This window comes from Lygodium microphyllum, chromosome 18 (assembly GCF_053477565.2).
Source record: "Lygodium microphyllum isolate KBCC chromosome 18, Lygodium_microphyllum_v1.1.10, whole genome shotgun sequence".
Lineage (NCBI taxonomy): Eukaryota > Viridiplantae > Streptophyta > Polypodiopsida > Schizaeales > Lygodiaceae > Lygodium > Lygodium microphyllum.
Genome location: NC_141152.1, coordinates 91,689,692 through 91,707,896, shown reverse-complemented (window position 1 = coordinate 91,707,896; position 18,205 = coordinate 91,689,692). Strand labels below are relative to the sequence as shown.

The 18,205-nt window shown below is 40.6% G+C and overlaps 1 protein-coding gene across 1 annotated transcript in view; it reads left to right on the top strand.

Annotated features, from left to right (window-relative positions):
• Window positions 1-18,205, top strand: part of LOC148021150 (uncharacterized) — a 77,460-nt gene that overhangs the window by 49,230 nt on the left and 10,025 nt on the right. The window contains exon 2 of the mRNA XM_087698213.1: window positions 8,662-8,953. Coding sequence (XP_087554339.1) covers window positions 8,662-8,953 — 292 coding nt within the window. The remainder of the gene's footprint in view (window positions 1-8,661; window positions 8,954-18,205) is intronic.

Sequence of the window (18,205 nt, the reverse complement as noted above, 5' to 3'; positions counted from 1 at the left end):
ACCTTGTCTACTAGAAATTGAAGCATCAGAGTGTGCCGATGTAGATCTAATGGAACGACTTGATGGTGTCAGAGACAGCTCCTAGTCCGCCATATCTCTGAATCGAGCCATGTGATTTGGAGACATACGTGTAAATATATCTTGCAACTCCTCGCCACTCATCCCTCAACTCATAATGCTCTCCAAAATATTGTCAAAGGTCACCTGCACAAACAAAAAGTAATGTTAGCATAGTCAATATAAAGATTCAAGCAAAGCACGGTAATATAACTCTTTAAAAAAATGATGATACTTAAAATGCATATTCTAGAGTACTCTTATAAGCGATTCATCAACGAATTGTGTAGGCGGATGCTGCAAATATGACGTAGCCTATGGTCTCATATCAATCTCCTGGCATAACTCTGTATAGACTGGAAGGTCGATATAGTCAGGTCACCACAAAAGGATGAGTCCACCTCATTTTGAGAGAATTCTTGGCCTCCTATCTTTCCGTCATCGTTACTTGATTCTGCCTCCTCCTTTATACTCTCCAAGCCATCTTCGACCTCCACTCCTTGTAATATCAATCCCTCTATCTGCATACTGCTCTCATCTATGCCGGGAACATTACTTTCATCATATACTCTCTCACTTCAGGGAGCTGACGGTACAACATACCACCATCGAGGTTGTCGAGGGTTTGGATAGAAAATTACATGTTCAAAATTACATACAAGAGAGATTCAATAGTTGTGACACATATCATGTCATAATAAAATTTTAAAAAATAGTTCATGCACTTGTTCACAATGGGCCGGCTAGACAAATGTGTCATGCAAATCTGTCCATTTTTTTTCAGAATCTATTTTGAGAAATCCAAATGGACCTCGTCGAATGATTGCCCCGGCTCCTTCCAGTACCACTTTGAACCACTGTACATCAAATATGATCATGGAGAAGCTATGGTAATTCACTGTGATAACACTTTGCAAATTCTCAAAATACTCCATCTCATCTATAACGGTGTTTGGATCTGTAGCTCATTGTTGGCTCTCTTGCTCAAACTTTTCCATGACACCACAATTCGTTGTCGAGCGCATTTTGTTGATGCGCTCGATGTAGAAATGTCGCCCGCGCAACCATGCCATATTGTACATTGAAACAATTAGATTAGTTATCACATATAAAATCTAGATACGACAGTTTATAAAACATGTGGTCACCTTTGGACTACATCCCCTCAAGAATTCCCACTCCTTAGTAGAGACCTCCATTCCTTCGCGAGAGGATGCAATCAAAGCTTCATATAATCATTGCATAGACATAAACCGCAACATCTCCTCCGTGCCTTCAGGATATCGAATCGATCGATAGCGTGTACTGCGTCAAAATTTTGATCGCATTTCTTTTCAATTTTTTTTTGCTTGTTCATACTTAGCGAGCCACGTCTCCATGGATGCATGGTGCAACATACAAAAACGATTCACTTTCTCCTCCATTGCAGCATCCATCCTTTTTTCTACCCTATTTCCAACCACCACATCTCTAGTTAGTCTATCATTGCTCTTCAGCTACCATAGCATACTATTGTCTAAATCTACCGTTGATAGCCATTGTGAAATATGTACTAACACCTCAGACACCAACCAACCTTTAGCCATGCTACCTTTTGGCCGAGCTCATTGTTACACAAAGCCTTTCAAGGTTTTCATGAAGCACTCCAAGAAGAGCATCCATTGGGTATGGATAGGTCTCTCAATCTTCACTTCACCTACAAGATGCACTAGGAGATGGGTTTGTATCATGAGTATGCTAGTGGGCATGTACTTCTCAAAGAGATAAACCATCTCCATTGCTCCCCGCCTTGCGGATTCAATAAAGGATATCTTGATCTCCTTTTGTGAGATCCATTGCACTAAATTTAACAACTTGTAAATCGCCCAGCATATTTCTGGAGTAAGGCATCCTTCGATTGAGATTGATAGTATTCATGCATACTCCACATTAGAATGACTCGTATATGTTGAGAAACATGCGGGATCTAGAGCATGGCAGTGAGTTATGGTGGATGGAAGGAGAAGTGTGGACTCATGATGGAGAAGACAAAGACACTGTTTGTTACACAAGTGAATTAGGTTCCAAGATTGAGACTTGGACTCATAAACACAATCTTGTGTATGTGGACAATGACATTGACACTTCATTGAAAAGAAAAGAGTACTATCATTGCATTAAGAAAAGGAAGCAAGTACAATGCTTTATAGGAAAGTAGGAAACTGCAGTAGGCACCACTGTGTATATGGGATAGGTTAGTCTGCATGTCCTTGGCCCTGAAGCTCCATACAAAGAGGCTGTTTAGTGAGTGTGATTGCTGATTCTCAACACCCCTCCTCAATCACAACTAGAAAGGCACAAAGTGTGTAGAGGCTGTAATGAGAACCACCTGCAAAGTGTGGGCACACCACAAACATGGTAGACACCAGAGGCTGTCACAGAAAAGGCTAAGTGTGGGCACCAAAACATGATGGACATCCAGAGGCTGTAACAGGGGCCTCACAAAGTGTGCAGGGACTGTAATGCCAAGTTACATAAGGAGTTTACAAAGCTTATGGCAGGAAGCATTAGGACAAGGAAATACAAGGCTTTTAAAACAGTCTATCAGAGTTATGAGAGTAGAAGGACTGATGAGTCTTGTCCTTCCGATCCTGGTGGTCTTTATCTTCTTCTTCTTCTTCCTTTGCTCCATTTTCTTCTTCTTCTTTGACTGCGACTAGATAGGCCTTTTGGGATCTCTTTCTTGCGTGGCAGAACTTCTCGGTGTGTCTGGTCCTTTTGCAGAAGTCACAGAAGAGCTGATCCTTCTTGCCTTTGTACCTATTGCCAACATATAATGCATGCTCATCTTTAGAGGTACTTGGTTTTTTAGCTTCTTTTCCTCTTCTAACAGTGATGCCTGGATATCAACAAGTTCAGGATTTGGCATGTTGATTAAAGTCGTTGATACATTATTATATTCAGGAGACAAACTCTTAAGTAGAACACCGATGCAAACATCTTCGTCCATTTTAATGTTGGGGATCTAGAGCATGGCAGTGAGTTATGGTGGATGGAAGGAGAAGTGTGGACTCATGATGGAGAAGACAAAGACACTGTTTGTTACACAAGTGAATTAGGTTCCAAGATTGAGACTTGGACTCATAAACACAATCTTGTGTATGTGGACAATGACATTGGCACTTCACTGAAAAGAAAAGAGTACTATCATTGCATTAAGAAAAGGAAGCAAGTACAATGCTTTATAGGAAAGTAGGAAACTGCAGTAGGCACCACTGTGCATATGGGATAGGTTAGCCTGCATGTCCTTGGCCCTGAAGCTCCATACAAAGAGGCTGTTTAGTGAGTGTGATTGCTGATTCTCAACAGTATATTGGTAGACCATCATGCTTGCTCATATCTTCCACAGCGACCCCCTCCTTCCACAAAATCTTAAGCTCATCGATTAATGGACGGAGATAGACGTCCATATTCTTGACTTTTTAGCGGCCACAAATGAGCAAGCTAAGGATCATGTATCCTTTCTTCATAGAAAGCCATGGCTGGATGTTGAAGTTAACAAGGACTATAGGCCGCACACTGTAAGAAGTTGAGCGGAGACCGAATGGGTTCACACCATCCATAGCAAGACTGAGCTGGGGCTCTCGTGCAAAGCCTAGAAAGGCAGAGTCAATGTGGCTCTATGCGCGTGAATCTACTGATATTCGTTGGACTCTATTTGTGGATCTATTCTGTGCATGCCACATTGTCAAGCTTGCCATACCCGATGTATAAAACATGTAACGCATACAAGGGATAAGTGGAAAGTGCCAAAGAATTTTTTGAGGGATGGTTTGCCCTTGGAAGTCCTATCGATACATGTGAGCACTATACTTTGGACATGTTTCCATAGTCTCGTACTCTCCTCGAAACAACACACAATAGTTGACACATGCATGGTTGCTATTGTAGTCCATGCCAAGCTTTCGTAAAACATGTCACGCATCATTATGAGACTCAAGCATGGTATTTCCAAGTGACAATATACGATACTTTAGCAACCTGAAAAGAAATCATAAAACACCTTGAAAAAGCACAATTGTTTTTTATAATAGTGCCGAAAAGAAATCAATGAAGCATATGTAGAAGGTACCTGAACAACTCAGTCACACTCGCATCGCTCCACCCGTATTTTGCTTGGCGAGATACTCGGCACCCATCATATAATGGTATGGATGCTTCCTCTCTTAGCAGATTAGATGTCTCAGCATCCATGGGTATTAATGCACCGATTGCCTCCATCTTAGGCTCCAAGATTGTAGGAAAGTCTGAAAGGCTACTTGTCTGGTGCGCAGATCGGTCGCAGAATGCTCACGTAGTGAATCCCAGAAGGTCCCCAAGAACAATGAACTCTACCTTTTTGCACAAAAAACAATGTAAAAGCATGCACGACAAGAGGCAAGAGACAAATTGGGTTCAATCTCCCCCATGCCTTGTGTGAGCGCTTCACAAAGCATGTATTTTATGTATATTTCAATCTTCATGCTCAATAATAGCCCAATTTACAAAAATATGACAAGCGTTTAGCTTTTGAGTTTGCTTTCTACAAAAATAGGAAAATAAAGCTAATGGACGGTGCCCATAGAGTCTGGCACGCCCAATCTCAATGTCCAAATAGAAATAACATATCCGGGCGCATAGGCGCATACAAAATAATAATCAATAATCAATGTCTCAATAGACATAACAAAATATAGGCGTGGCGCCTATCAAAATATAGTCCAAAAGTCGAATACTCGCTAGACTCCAATGCTTTCCTCTGCCACTGCTACTATCTCTACACATCAACTGAAGCATTCACAATCGTTAGTAAAATAATACAATTAAACCGACAAAAGTGAATACCTAGCAGTCTTCAGCTACATAAATAAATCAACTGGTTAGAAATAAATCCTAATCTTAATTTATTATGAGTGCGCACTCTAAACTCATAAACGTTTATTAATTTAATATGCATTTTGCGGAATCACCCGCTATGGAATCACCCACGTACACACTAAATTAATGAAACGCCCGAAAAGGATAGGCGTCCCCATCAACTTCTCGCACAAAGAATCCTCTTTGTGTATGAGCCCCAGATTCTTTGTGTATGAGTCCCGGTCATCTAAGTTTACGGAATCCACCGTAAAACCTCACGAAATCCACCGTGGAATATGCCTCCTGGCATCATTGTCTCCTTTGGTATTGATGATATAGACTGGGTCGTGCCTTCCAAGTGGTGGATTGGCTCAAGCACTCCATCCATCACATGCCCACGAACTCTTCTAACTGGCCGCAATAGGTACATTCCTCCTTGGGATAATACATCACCTCCTTGTATAAATATTACGACCACGTCTAATGTTTTTGTATATGATATTCAATTAGCTTGCAAAAATAATATAAGACATGATTGATACACATTTTTCTTACCGTTTGCTCAAAGTCTAAGATCGTTTGATCAATGATCCCCTATTGAAACTCACTAAAGAGTCATACGTGTTCTATAGACAAGTGACGCTTTCGTCTGATTGCCAGCTTGCATTGAGAGCAAGGACACTAGACACGTTGATTAAGATACGCCTCGTGATCTTAAACATCACGACCATCATTGTTTTTCATTTTGTCTACACTATGACAAACAATTGGTTTTTGTTCTCTTTTTCTTTTTCTTTCTTAATTTGTTTAAGAAGGGATTTCTTCTCTTGTAACTCAACAAAATTAACGTCAACTAAAGTCTTGGTTTTCTCCCCCTTTCTTTGCACTCTTCGTTTTATGTTCTCTCCCCCTTCTCTCTCTCTCTCTCTCTCTCTCTCTCTCTCTCTCTCTCTCTCTCTCTCTCTCGCTTTGTTACCCTTATCTTTGTTTCTCTCCACCCCCTCGTGTTTTCTCTCATTCTCCTCTCTCCCTCCCTCTCCCTCCCTTTCTTTCCCCATTTCTTTGCTATCTTTAATGTTTATTCTCTCTCTCTCTCTCTCTCTCTTTCTCTCTCTCTCTCTCTCTCTCTCGTTCTCTCTTCCTTTTACTTTCTTCTTCTTCCTCTCCCATTTCCTCTGTTTCTCCCTCAATACACCTTATTCTCAATATAAAAAAGAAAGAAAGAAAGAACAAGAACAAACTAAGAGGGCGATCATCTCTTCGTGACAAACCCTCTCTTTGTTTCTCTCCACCCCTCTTGTTTTCTTACTCATTCTCCTCTCTCCCTCTCTTTCTTTCTTATATTCTTTGTTATTTTTCATGTTTATTCTCTCTCTCTCTCTCTCATACTCTCTTCCTTTTCCTTTATTCTTCTTCTTCTTCTTCTTCTTCTCTCTCTCTCTCTCTCTCTCTCTCTCTCAATGCACCTCATTCTCAACAAAAATAAACAAAAGAAAAGAAGAAATAACAAGAATAAACTGAGAGAGGGGCAATGTACTCATCGCAAAGGCCCGAGGATGGATTCTTCGCCTTCTCTTCATGATGGCCTCTCTTCTTCCTTCATGCACTTTCTCCTCTTCTTCGCGAACGATGATGGCGGTGGCAAGAAGCTCTCCTTCTCTCTCTTTCTCTCCCTCTCTCTCCCAAAGGTAGGATCTCTTTCGCTCTCTCATTCACTCTTTGCAAAAAAATGCCACACTCGCGTTTCGCCCACTTTTTTTTTTAGTAGAGTCGCTATTTACGATGCAAATAGCGATGCTGCTAATATGCATCACAACTGTTGATCACTATGCCCCTATATCCTTATAGTGAAATAAGCACTAATCTCAATAGAAGTTAAGGTACATCGTGTCCTAATGGACGTTTCTTGTGGCAAGAGAATTCATAGCTAGTTGCTTCACAAAGTAACCAATTGTGAAAAACCCCAAAGGTTTTATGTTATGCATAAGTATTTATATATTTAAGAACATAGCTTTACACATGTACAAACATGTATTATAAATGTACCAAGAGATCTAAATGATTTTCAAATATGATTCTATGATGTATCTAAAATGAAATCCATAATATTGTTCACGTTGCACTTGTGCCATTCAAAGTGCAACACTAGATCGGTGCTTCATACCGGTGTAATAATATATTAATTAAAATTATAGCAATACTAATAATAAGTAACATTAATAAATATATTAATAATATTAATTAATATTAACATATTAATGAATATTTACTACATTAACATATTACTTTATCAATAAATTTTTTGTAATGGTTGAGATTTTAATTAGTACCAAGGGGAAGCCCTCCTATCCTAAAAAACTTGGTGTGGTTAGTAAGTAAACTAATGGTAGGTTGAGACCAACTTGTCATAGATGGCTCACTTTAGGAGAGATCCCATGCTCCTGATGTTGGGAGAGGTCCCCATTGCCATCCATGCATGGCACCAACTCTGTTACATTAGTGGGAAGCTATACATCAATCATGCTGATGCCCATCATTAGCATGTAGTGGAAGCCCACACCCACGTTATCAAGTTGCTCATGTAATCCCCACTAGATCACACACACACACAAGCATAAAGCAACTTAATCATTATGATATCTATAAAGATTTCTCTAAAGCATAAATAAACTTTTATTAGTGAAAATTAGTTGATCTCTTACATGTACAAATTGTCTCCAACAACCATACCAATAGATGGTTTGTAAAAAATGTGTGATTATTGTGATACATTCAAAATTAATAGTATGAATTCAGATTAACATATAAAATTACAACATATATAATAACTACAAAACATCAATATTAATATGAATAATGCATATTGATATGCATATTTCATATTACTTAGCACAATTGTGGGGTGAAACCCTAAGGTTTTATGGGCAATGATAGAGGATTAGAGTTTGCACATTGGATCAAGGGGGGATGGTGTTGGGACTATCAGGGCTACTCTGTGTGTGTGTGTGTCTCTCTCTCTCTCTCTCTCTCTCTCTCTCTCTACATCCCTTTGTTTCTTTCCTCCGCCTTGCTCTCTCATTCTATTCAAGAAGTTGAGAGAACATTAAGGCTTATGGGGGAGTACCAAAGGGGGGGCCATTAAGACTTATTGGGATAGAGGTCAAGGTTTCTTAAAGATAATAAGTAGGGTTTGGAGATGTGGTTCAAGGTTTGTGGGTGGCTCCAAGATTTGGGGGGCATGGGCTTAGGGTAATTAGGGACTCCTTTGAACATGGGGTTTTTTGGGGTATAAGATTTGGGGGTTCTATGCTAAGGGTTGTAGAAGGTGGCTAGGATTGTGGTATATTAATACTTAAGCGGACATTGGGCAAGGTTACTACATGCCCCTTTATTTCTCTAGTGGCCTCTGGATACCCTTGTGCAATGTTCACAAACAATTGAGGTTTAATGTAAAACAAATTGCAAAAATTTCAAACAAACCTTCAAAGATTGAAGAAGAAGAAGAAGATTTAAAACGAAGAATGGTAATTACATGTACTTTCATTTCAACCCCCTACTCGCGCGCGCCCCCCCCCCCCCCCCCCCCCCCCGGCGGAAAATAATTTGAGACAGCGACGACGAGCAAACATGCACCATGGTCTTTGGGGGCAAGGGGAAATAAACCCTAGCAGGCTGTTCAGAAATTGATTACGTAAAATGTTGTCTTCGGAAAGGCTTACTTCTGGGTAGGTGCGTCCAGGATGGCGGGAGAAGCAGACCACCAGTCCAGAGCAGACACGGTTGTCGCCTTTCCACACGGGTTTGCCATTCCCTACTTTGGCCGAAGAGGGGAAGAATACCACAAACCCGTCCATCGCCCTCCTCTCAAATACTCGTCGGACCATCAACTGCTTCCTCTCATTGCCTCCTCTTTTGCCAAGGGTTACGCTTGTGGTTTCGGCTACTATGCTGCAGAATTCCTTTACAAAATTCACACCGACAAGACGCACCCTCTTTACCGCGGAAGGCTTACCTCCAAACAGTAATGTTAACTCCTTCTTCCATGATCGCCTTCATTAGAGTCGTATTGAGAATTGGCTAACTGCTATTATATGAGATCGGTAACATCGTGAAGTCCACTGCCATTCACTTGTTTCGCGCGCACAGCATACTGTACAAGGCATATTGGAACCAAAAAATGCAAATGATTTTCATAAATCTTGTGTACTGGCTATTCGTTGAAATACGCGTAGAACTACAGCCCTTGATGCAAACATACGCACACGTACAAGAGTATTTTCGGTCATACATGCTTTACACATGTATTGTATGTACATACAAACCCACACATGCATGTATTGTGTGCAGCTGGCAAAATGGTATGGCAGTTTGGATTCTTTGTTCGTGGTTATGATTTATTACTTAGTTCTTTTTTGGACGAGACTTTTGGGGGCAGCTTTGGGCTATCCAGAAAATGACAAGGTATATATCATATGTCCCATGGTATTGGAAAGAAAGTTTGGAAAACGTTTGCTCTTATGCTTTGGACCTACTTACATGGATGAGGTACAAGCTGATTGCTGCAAGATCCAATGTACAAGTCAAAGAATGGTGTGTGCAGGTTGTCATTGTCAGAATGCAGGGTTTCTACACATCTCCATGTATGAGCTGATAAAAATCTGGGCAGACATCAAAGTGCCCTTGGCCTTTATCAGCCATTGGCACTTTTCATATGTGGCCCTTTAGCTCAAAGGTGCTCCTTCTTGCTGAAGGCTGTTGTTTCTTACAACAATATTGATTGAGATGTGGTATATACTATGCTAGATGATATGTGCATTTGTTAAAAATTTAGGATTTCCAAGGTATGTCTGGATGTGAGTTAACCTATAGTGAACTAACATGTGTGTGCATGTCCGCACATGCGGAGAGAGAGAGAGAGAGAGAGAGAGAGAGAGAGAGAGAGAGAGAGAGAGAGAGAGAGAGAGAGAGCACTTTTTGGGGATTGCACAATTCTAAGGCTTGGTGGAAATTGACAATAGTGGAGGGATAGAACAATAAGACTCCATTCCAATGAAAGGTATTCATTTGGAGAATGTTGGTGGGGGGCCTTCCCCTTGTATCAACTCTTTAGCATAGGTGTATTTCTAATGGGAATAGTTTCTTCTGTACCACTATGGTTGAGTCTTCGCGTTATAGATTCATCTCCTGTCCTTTTGCTTGGAAGACTTGGGCCCTCCTCTTGGACATTTGGCATGGTGTGGTGGGGACTAGGATGTGTCCTTTTGATTGGGTATTTGGTAAAGCTAAATATTATGGTCTGGGGAAATCTCATATGAAGATTTTGTTTCACTTTTTAGATTTTGGGATTATTGGCATATTTGGTCACTCACAATGTGTCCATTTTATATGCCGCCTTAGGCATCCAACATTGTGTTGTGAAGCTTAAGGGACTTCTTCAATGGTGGTAGCTCGATCTTATACAACATGTTAATATCTTGTTCAAAGATGACTTAGTTTCTTGGCATTGGGTGGTCTTGTCAGTGAACCTACCTTGACTTCTATACTTTTTTATTTTTTAAAAAACTTTGTCTATGATATAATATTACGAAAGACCAAATCAGCCTATGAGACCAAAATGTTACGTCTCAAAATTAGGGAATTCTTTGAAGTCCCAAAAGCTGTCATCTAATGCTATGACTAACCAAATGGAAAATAAACAATACATAGCTAATGAATACAAAATAATGTCTAAACAAAATACAATGTGGAATTGCTTTGGGGGCACTCTCATTCCTAGATATCTCTCATGGGTTAGAGAGATCTCCTTTCATGAAAGAGCTGTGATTTTATTTTTCACTACTAAAATTCCAATGGCTTTTGGGTATTTTGCAAGAGGATTGCGTTTGAGGAGATTTTTGCAAGTTCGAAGGGGCTCTTTGAGGTTATGCTTAAATTGCCTCAACAATGTGATGTATTTTTGGATAGGCTTTTGTTCTTCTTTGATTAAAAGCTAGTGAATGTTTTCTGAAGTGGATGCAACATTGGAAGTGTAGGAGACTATTGTAATAGATTGCAGAACACAAGAGAAGAGAAAAGCAAGAATAGAAAAACATTGCAAAGGAAAAACTCAGAGATATACTTGGGAAATTGAATCCATGTACCAAATATAAGGCATTCACGTACAACAATGAGTCAATGGTGCTAGTAGTCATGTTTGTCATGCACTGCCATCTATTGCTTGTGAGCCTCAATTTGAGATAGATGGGAACATTAGGAGCTTTGATATTTAGTTTTTCATGCATTTCGATGGAGGAGGCAACTCTGTTTAGAGTATGCATTTCTTTTTTAGTTGTGTTTTAGGTGTGCCCACATTGGTTGGTTATTTTCCAACATAATGCATTTCTTTTGCAGTGGTTTTTGTTTGCATTCACACTAGCTTGATGAGGCAACAAGTTGATCCAATAGGTGGCAATGTTTTCTTCATTATTTTATTTAGGTCGGCTAGATTTGGCATTATTAAATTACAATTGGACAATTTTTAAGGGTTTTTAGTATATGTTGCAGTTCCCTAGAGTTGGTAGATTATTTTGTCTTGTAGGTTTCTAGCACACTCCAATATTTGGGCCGTTTATTCTATTGAGAGCATGCGGTTTTTTATTTTTTTTTCTAGTCGGGTTTTAGGTGTGTCCATGCTAGGTGGTTATTTTCTAGCATAGTGCATTTCTTTTCTAGTAGCTTTTGATTGCATTCACACTAGCCTAACGAGGGCAACTAGTTGATCCATTAGGTGACAATATTTTTCCTCATTATTTTTTTTAGGTTGGCTAGATTTGGCATTATTAGATTGCAGTTGGCCAGTTATTAGGGGTTTTTGCTATATATAGTAGCCCCATAGTTGGCAGCTTACTAGTCTAGAATTCTTTATGACAACCCACATCCTCAATCGAAGACAATCCTGGAGTAACTTCTTATCTAGGTTTGACTTTGCCATCACCTATTGTCTAGGATGTCAACAATGCCAATCGGATGCTTTATTAAGAAGATCCTACAGATAGAAGTGGAATTCTTGGGGTATGATGTCTCCTAGAGAGAAATCTTCATGGATCCCAAAAGATTGAGACTATTCTTGACAGGCAGACACCCACATGTGATTGTGATGTCCAATGTTTTCTTGGCTTTGCCAACTTCTATAGGATATTTATCAGGGGTTACTCAAAGATAGTCACACCACTCACTTGAATCGTAGGAAGCTCAAAGTTCTCATGGACCCTAGAAGCTGAAAAGTCCTTCTAGACCTTAAAGACCACTTTCACTCTCATTCCAAGATATCTCTCATGGGTCAAAGAGATCTCCTTTCATGAGAGAGCTGTGATTTTATTTTTCACTACTAAAATTCCAATGGCTTTTGGGTATTTTGCAAGAGGATTGTGTTTGAGGAGATTTTTGCAAGTCCCAAGGGGCTCTATGAGGTTTTGCCTAAATCGCCTCAACAATGTGATGTATTTTTGGATAGGCTTTTGTTTTTCTTTTATTAAAAGCTAGTGCATGTTGTCCGAAGTGGATGCAACATTGGAAGCGTAAGAGACTACTATAATAGATTGCACAACACAAGAGAAGAGAAAAGCAAGAATAGAAGAACATTGCAAAGGAAAAACTCAGAGATATGCTTGGGAAATTGAATCCATATACCAAATATAAGACATTCACGTACAACAGTGAGTCAACGGTGCTAGTAGTCATGTTTGTCATGCACTGTCATCTATTGCTTGTGAGCCTCAATTTGAGACAGATGGGGACATTAAGAGCTTTGATATTTAGTTTTTCATGCATTTCGATGGAGGAGGCAACTCTATTTAGAGTATGCATTTCTTAGGTGTGCCCACATTGGTTGGTTATTTTCCAACATAATGCATTTCTTTTGTAGTGGTTTTTGTTTGCATTCACACTAGCTTGATGAGGCAACAAGTTGATCCAATAGGTGGCAATGTTTTCTTCATTAGTTTATTTAGGCCGACTAGATTTGGCATTATTAGATTGCAATTGGCCAGTTTTTAGGGGTTTTTGCTATATGTTGCAGTCTCCTAGAGTTGGTAGATTATTTTGTCTTGTAGGTTTCTAGCACACTCCAATATTTGGGCTGTTCATTCTATTGAGAGCATTTGATTTTTTTTTACCTAGTCGGGTTTTAGGTGTATCCATGCTAGGTGGTTATTTTCTAGCATAGTGCATTTCTTTTCTAGTGGCTTTTGACTGCATTCACACTAGTCTAATGAGGGCAACTAGTTGATCCATTAGGTGACAACATTTTTTCTCATTATTTTATGTAGGTTGGCTAGATTTGGCATTATTAGATTGTAGTTGGCCAGTTATTAGGGGTTTTTGCTATATATAGTAGCCCCATAGTTGGCAGATTACTAGTCTAGAATACTTTATGAAAACCCACATCCTCAATCGAAGACAATCTTGTTGGAGTAACTTCTTATCTAGGTTTGACTTTGTCATCACCTATTGTCCAGGATGTCAACAATGCCAATCGGATGCTTTATCAAGAAGATCCTACAGACAGAAGTGGAATTCTTGGGTTATGATGTCTCCTAGAGAGAAATCTTCATGGATCCCAAGAAGATCGAGACTATTTTTGAGAGGTAGACACACACCCACACGTGTCCATGATGTCCAATGCTTTCTTGGCTTTGCCAACTTCTATAGGATATTTATCAAGGATTACTCAAAGATAGTCACACCACTCACTTGAATCATAGGAAGCTCAAAGTTCTTATGGACCCTAGAAGCTAAAAAGTCATTCTAGACCTTGAAGACCGCTTTCACTGTCATTCCAAGATATCTCTCATGGGTCAGAGAGATCTCCTTTCACGAAAGAGCTATGATTTTATTTTTCACCACTAAAATTCCAATGGCTTTTGGGTATTTTGCAAGAGGATTGTGTTTGAGGAAATTTTTGGAAGTCCCAAGGGGATCTATGAGGTTATGCTTAGATCGCCTCAACAATGTGATGTATTTTTGGATAGGCTTTTGTTCTTCTTTGATTAAAATCTAGTGCATGTTGTCCAAAGTGGATGCAACATTGGAAGTGTAGGAGACCACTGTAATAGACTGCACAACACAAGAGAAGAGAAAAGCGAGAACAGAAGAACATTGCAAAGGAAAAACTCAGAGATATGCTCGAGAAATGGAATCCATATACCAAACATAAGACATTCACGTACAATAGTGAGTTAACGGTGCTAGTAGTCATGTTTGTCATGCACTATCATCTATTGCTTATGAGCCTCAATTTGAGGAAGATGGGGACATTAGGAGCTTTGATATTTAGTTTTTCATGCATTTTGATGGAGGAGGCAACTCTATTTAGAGTATGCATTTCTTTTAGTTGGGTTTTAGGTGTGCCCACATTGGTTGGTTATTTTCCAACTATGCATTTTTTTTGTAGTTGGGTTTTAGGTGTGCCCACATTGGTTGGTTATTTTCCAATAATGCATTTCTTTTGCAGTAGTTTTTGTTTGCATTCACACTAGCTTGATGAGGCAACAAGTTGATCCAATAGGTGGCAATGTTTGCTTCATTATTTTATTTAGGTCGGCTAGATTTGTCATTATTAGATTGCAGTTGACCAGTTTTTAGGGGTTTTTGCTATATGTTGCAGTCTCCTAGAGGTGGCAGATTATTTTGTCTTGTAGGTTTCTAGCACACTCCAATATCTGGGCCAAAGCATGTGTTTTCTTTTTCTAGTCGGGTTTTAGGTGTGTCCATGCTAGGTGGTTATTTTCTTGCATAGTGCATTTCTTTTCTAGTGGCTTTTGATTGCATTCACACTAGCCTAATGAGGGCAACTAGTTGATCCATTAGGTGGCAACATTTTTCCTCATTATTTTATTTAGGTTGGCTAGATTTGTCATTATTAGATTGCAGTTGGCCAGTTATTAGGGGTTTTTGCTATATATAGTAGCCCCATAGTTGGCAAATTACTAGTCTAGAATACTTTATGAAAACCCACATCCTCAATCGAAGACAATCCTATTGGAATAACTTCTTATCTAGGTTTGACTTTGTCATCAAATATTGTCTAGGATGTCAACAATGCCAATCAGATGCTTTATCAAGAAGATCTTACAGATAGAAGTGGAATTCTTGGGGTATGATGTCTCCTAGAGAGAAATCTTCATGGATCCCAAGAAGATCGAGACTATTCTTGATAGGCAGACATCCACGTGTGACCGTGATGTCCAATGTTTTCTTGGTTTTGCCAACTTCTATAGGATATTTATCAAGGATTACTCAAAGATAGTCACACCACTCACTTGAATCATAGGAAGCTCAAAGTTTTCATGGACCCTAGAAGCTGAAAAGTCCTAGACCTTGAAGACCACTTTCACCATTGCCCCAATCCTAGTCCACCTAGATTCTACCAAGCCATTTTTCTTGGAGATTGATGCATCATACTTGTTAGCAGTGAGCTCCCTGTCGTGTCAGCAGTGCCACGTGGCACGTGGCAGCAGTCGGACTGTTTGGTTGTCCATCGATTGCAGTCGTTGCATTAAATGCAGCCGGCTTGCCTATTTTGGCATTTTATGAGGCATTCTTTTCAGCCTTTTAAAGGCTTAAGTTTCCAGCAGTTTTGATCACTTGTGTTTGATAGATTTCAGCTTGCTGGTGACAGAGACAACACTCCGGGCTAACGGAAATTGAGGTCCTCAAGGCGGGGAGACACACACAGATATTCTCTCTGCAACCGTGTATAATCTGCATCCTTATATTGTATTCTTCATTGCAGATTTTCTGCGTTTCACTCTCACTCTCTCTCTCTCTCTCTCTCTCCTCTCTCCGTTCACTCTCTGTCACGGTCATTAGCTTCCGCATTGCTTCACTCATGGTATCGAAGCATTGAAGGATTGACCTAGGGTGGACTTATCCGAAGAGGAGTTTTCAGCGTGACACAAGGTTGTGTTTTCTGCGTTCAAGTGCGAGCAGGTGGGCTGCGCATCAAAACAAGACTGACGCGAGCGTGGGCATGCGAGAAAAGAGAAGATTTGCTGAAGCTGCTGCTGCTTTTTTACTATTAGAGAAGAAAGAAGGCTGTGTTTTTTGCCTTCAATTGCAGATTTTACCTTATCATCGCCTTTGGTAGTTGAAGAAGGTTCAGGATATGGAGACAAGAGCTTTAGTAGGCTGCATTTTCACAGTCAGAGGGTGTTTCTTTTGCGTTTGTGCAGGCATTGCAGGTGAAGATGTCTACAAAGACTGACGTGGAGTTCTAGGCGATCATGGGCCGGAAGGTGTCCGCCGTCTTACCGGCTCTTTCATCAGATCAAAAGCTTGATGGCGACAATTATTGTATATGGTGTGTGATGATGTTGGCCATCTTGGAGTCTTATGATTTGACGGAGCTTGTGATGGAGGGGATTAACCGGCCCTCGATGAGAGACGAGTCCAAACTCTCTTCCAGTGCTCATGCGGCCCAGTCTCATTGGGACAAATTGAATGCTAGGATTTGTTCTTTCCTTTTTTTGTCTTGTACAACAGCCGTGATAGTCCATATAGAGCACTTGACGATGGCTCGGGAGATATGGTTGGAACTTGACCAAATGTACAACTGGATGATCCTTATGAAGAAGGGAAAGGACCAAAAGAAGAAGGGGAAGGACCAAAAGAAGAAGGAGAACAACTAAACCAAGAAGAACAAAGAGAAAGACTCGACATGCCATATTTGTGGTAAGACAGGCCATTGGAAGAAGGATTGCCTCGACAAGGACAAGGACACCAAGAAAAAGGATACGAAGGATTTTGTGCAGTGGCTGCACCCTCATCAACTGCTTTTCTACACTTAGCGGTCATTTAGGACCCTACACTGAAGACTTTTGATGTTGTGATGACAGCTTGTCAAGCTTGAGAGTGGATCGTGGATAGTGGTGCCTTTCGGTACATGACTCCTTCGACAGTAGGTGTTACCCATTTGCGACCTTCGCGTGGGCAGATTCTCATAGGAGACAGCTCTTCTGTGTCTATTGTTGCATGGGGTAAGATGTAGCTGATTCTCGATGGACGTGGTGGTACCCACACTTTCGAGATGTTGCATGTGTCATGTTTAGGGTATTATTTGCTTTCGATACATAAGATTTGTTCTCTTGGTCTCTCAGTGGAGTTTGACAGTGATGTTGTTTGCGTTCTTGATCGTGGATCGAGGAAGGTTTTCTCTTCAGGGTATAAGGAGAATGACATCTACAAATTGAAGTCTTCTTTTGCTCTCATCTCTCTTCTTCTTACCTCTCAAACACAGTCTGAGCTATGGCATGCTCGGTTTGGCCACCTAAACTATGAGTATCTTCGGAAGGTGTTGCGAGGATCGCTTGTTTGAGGTTTGTTGGACATAGTGGTGGGCCACTAGCCATGTGTCTCGTGCATTCATGGGAAACAGTATAGGGATGCGATTTCCAACAAAGCTTCAAGGCAATCTACTTCACCTATGGAGCTTGTATCTACGGATCTTTGTGGCCTAACGAGGAATGAGTCCCTGAAGGGGAGCTTGTACTTCATGTTGATCGTAGATGACTACAACAGGATAACATGGGCCTATTTTGGACGTTGAAGTCAGAGGCTTTCTCCCACTTCAAGGATTGGCTTCTCTTCGAGGAGAATCGATCTGTTTTGAGATTGAAGACCTTGCGATCAGACAAGGGTGGTGAATTTATTTCTAATGAGTTTGCTCGTTTTTGTGCAGATGAGGGGCATTCACTAAGAGTTTGCTAATACCAACACTTCTCAAGAGAATGGCATTTTGGAGCGGAAGAATTGAAGTGTGATCGAGATGGTGCGTACCATGATGGAGCATCGATAGATAGTTTTTGTGGGCTGAGGCAGTGGCTACGGCAGTTCACATCATCAATTGATCTTCCACTTCAGCCATTGATAGGATGATACCTTTTGAGGCTTACTTTGGGACTAAGCTTGATGTCTCTTATTTCGAGATCTTTGGGTGTAACGCCTATGTGCACATCCTGAAGACGTAGCGTGACAAGTTTGAGGCGGCTTCCCAACGATAGGGCTTTATTGGCTACAACTCCCAATCCCAAGGTTATCGCTTGCTTGATCCCGTTAAGCGGGATGTCTACACGAGTGGAAATATGTGGTTCATGGAAGTTCCAACCACAGAGGGAGCGAGGAGCACCTCGTACTTGGAGATCCAGGGGAGGGTTGGGCTCCCGCAACAGTTCCTTTGGAGCCAGAGCCTCTTGATCGAGAGTCTTTCTTAGATTTCAAGTTTTCTCTTCCACTGGCT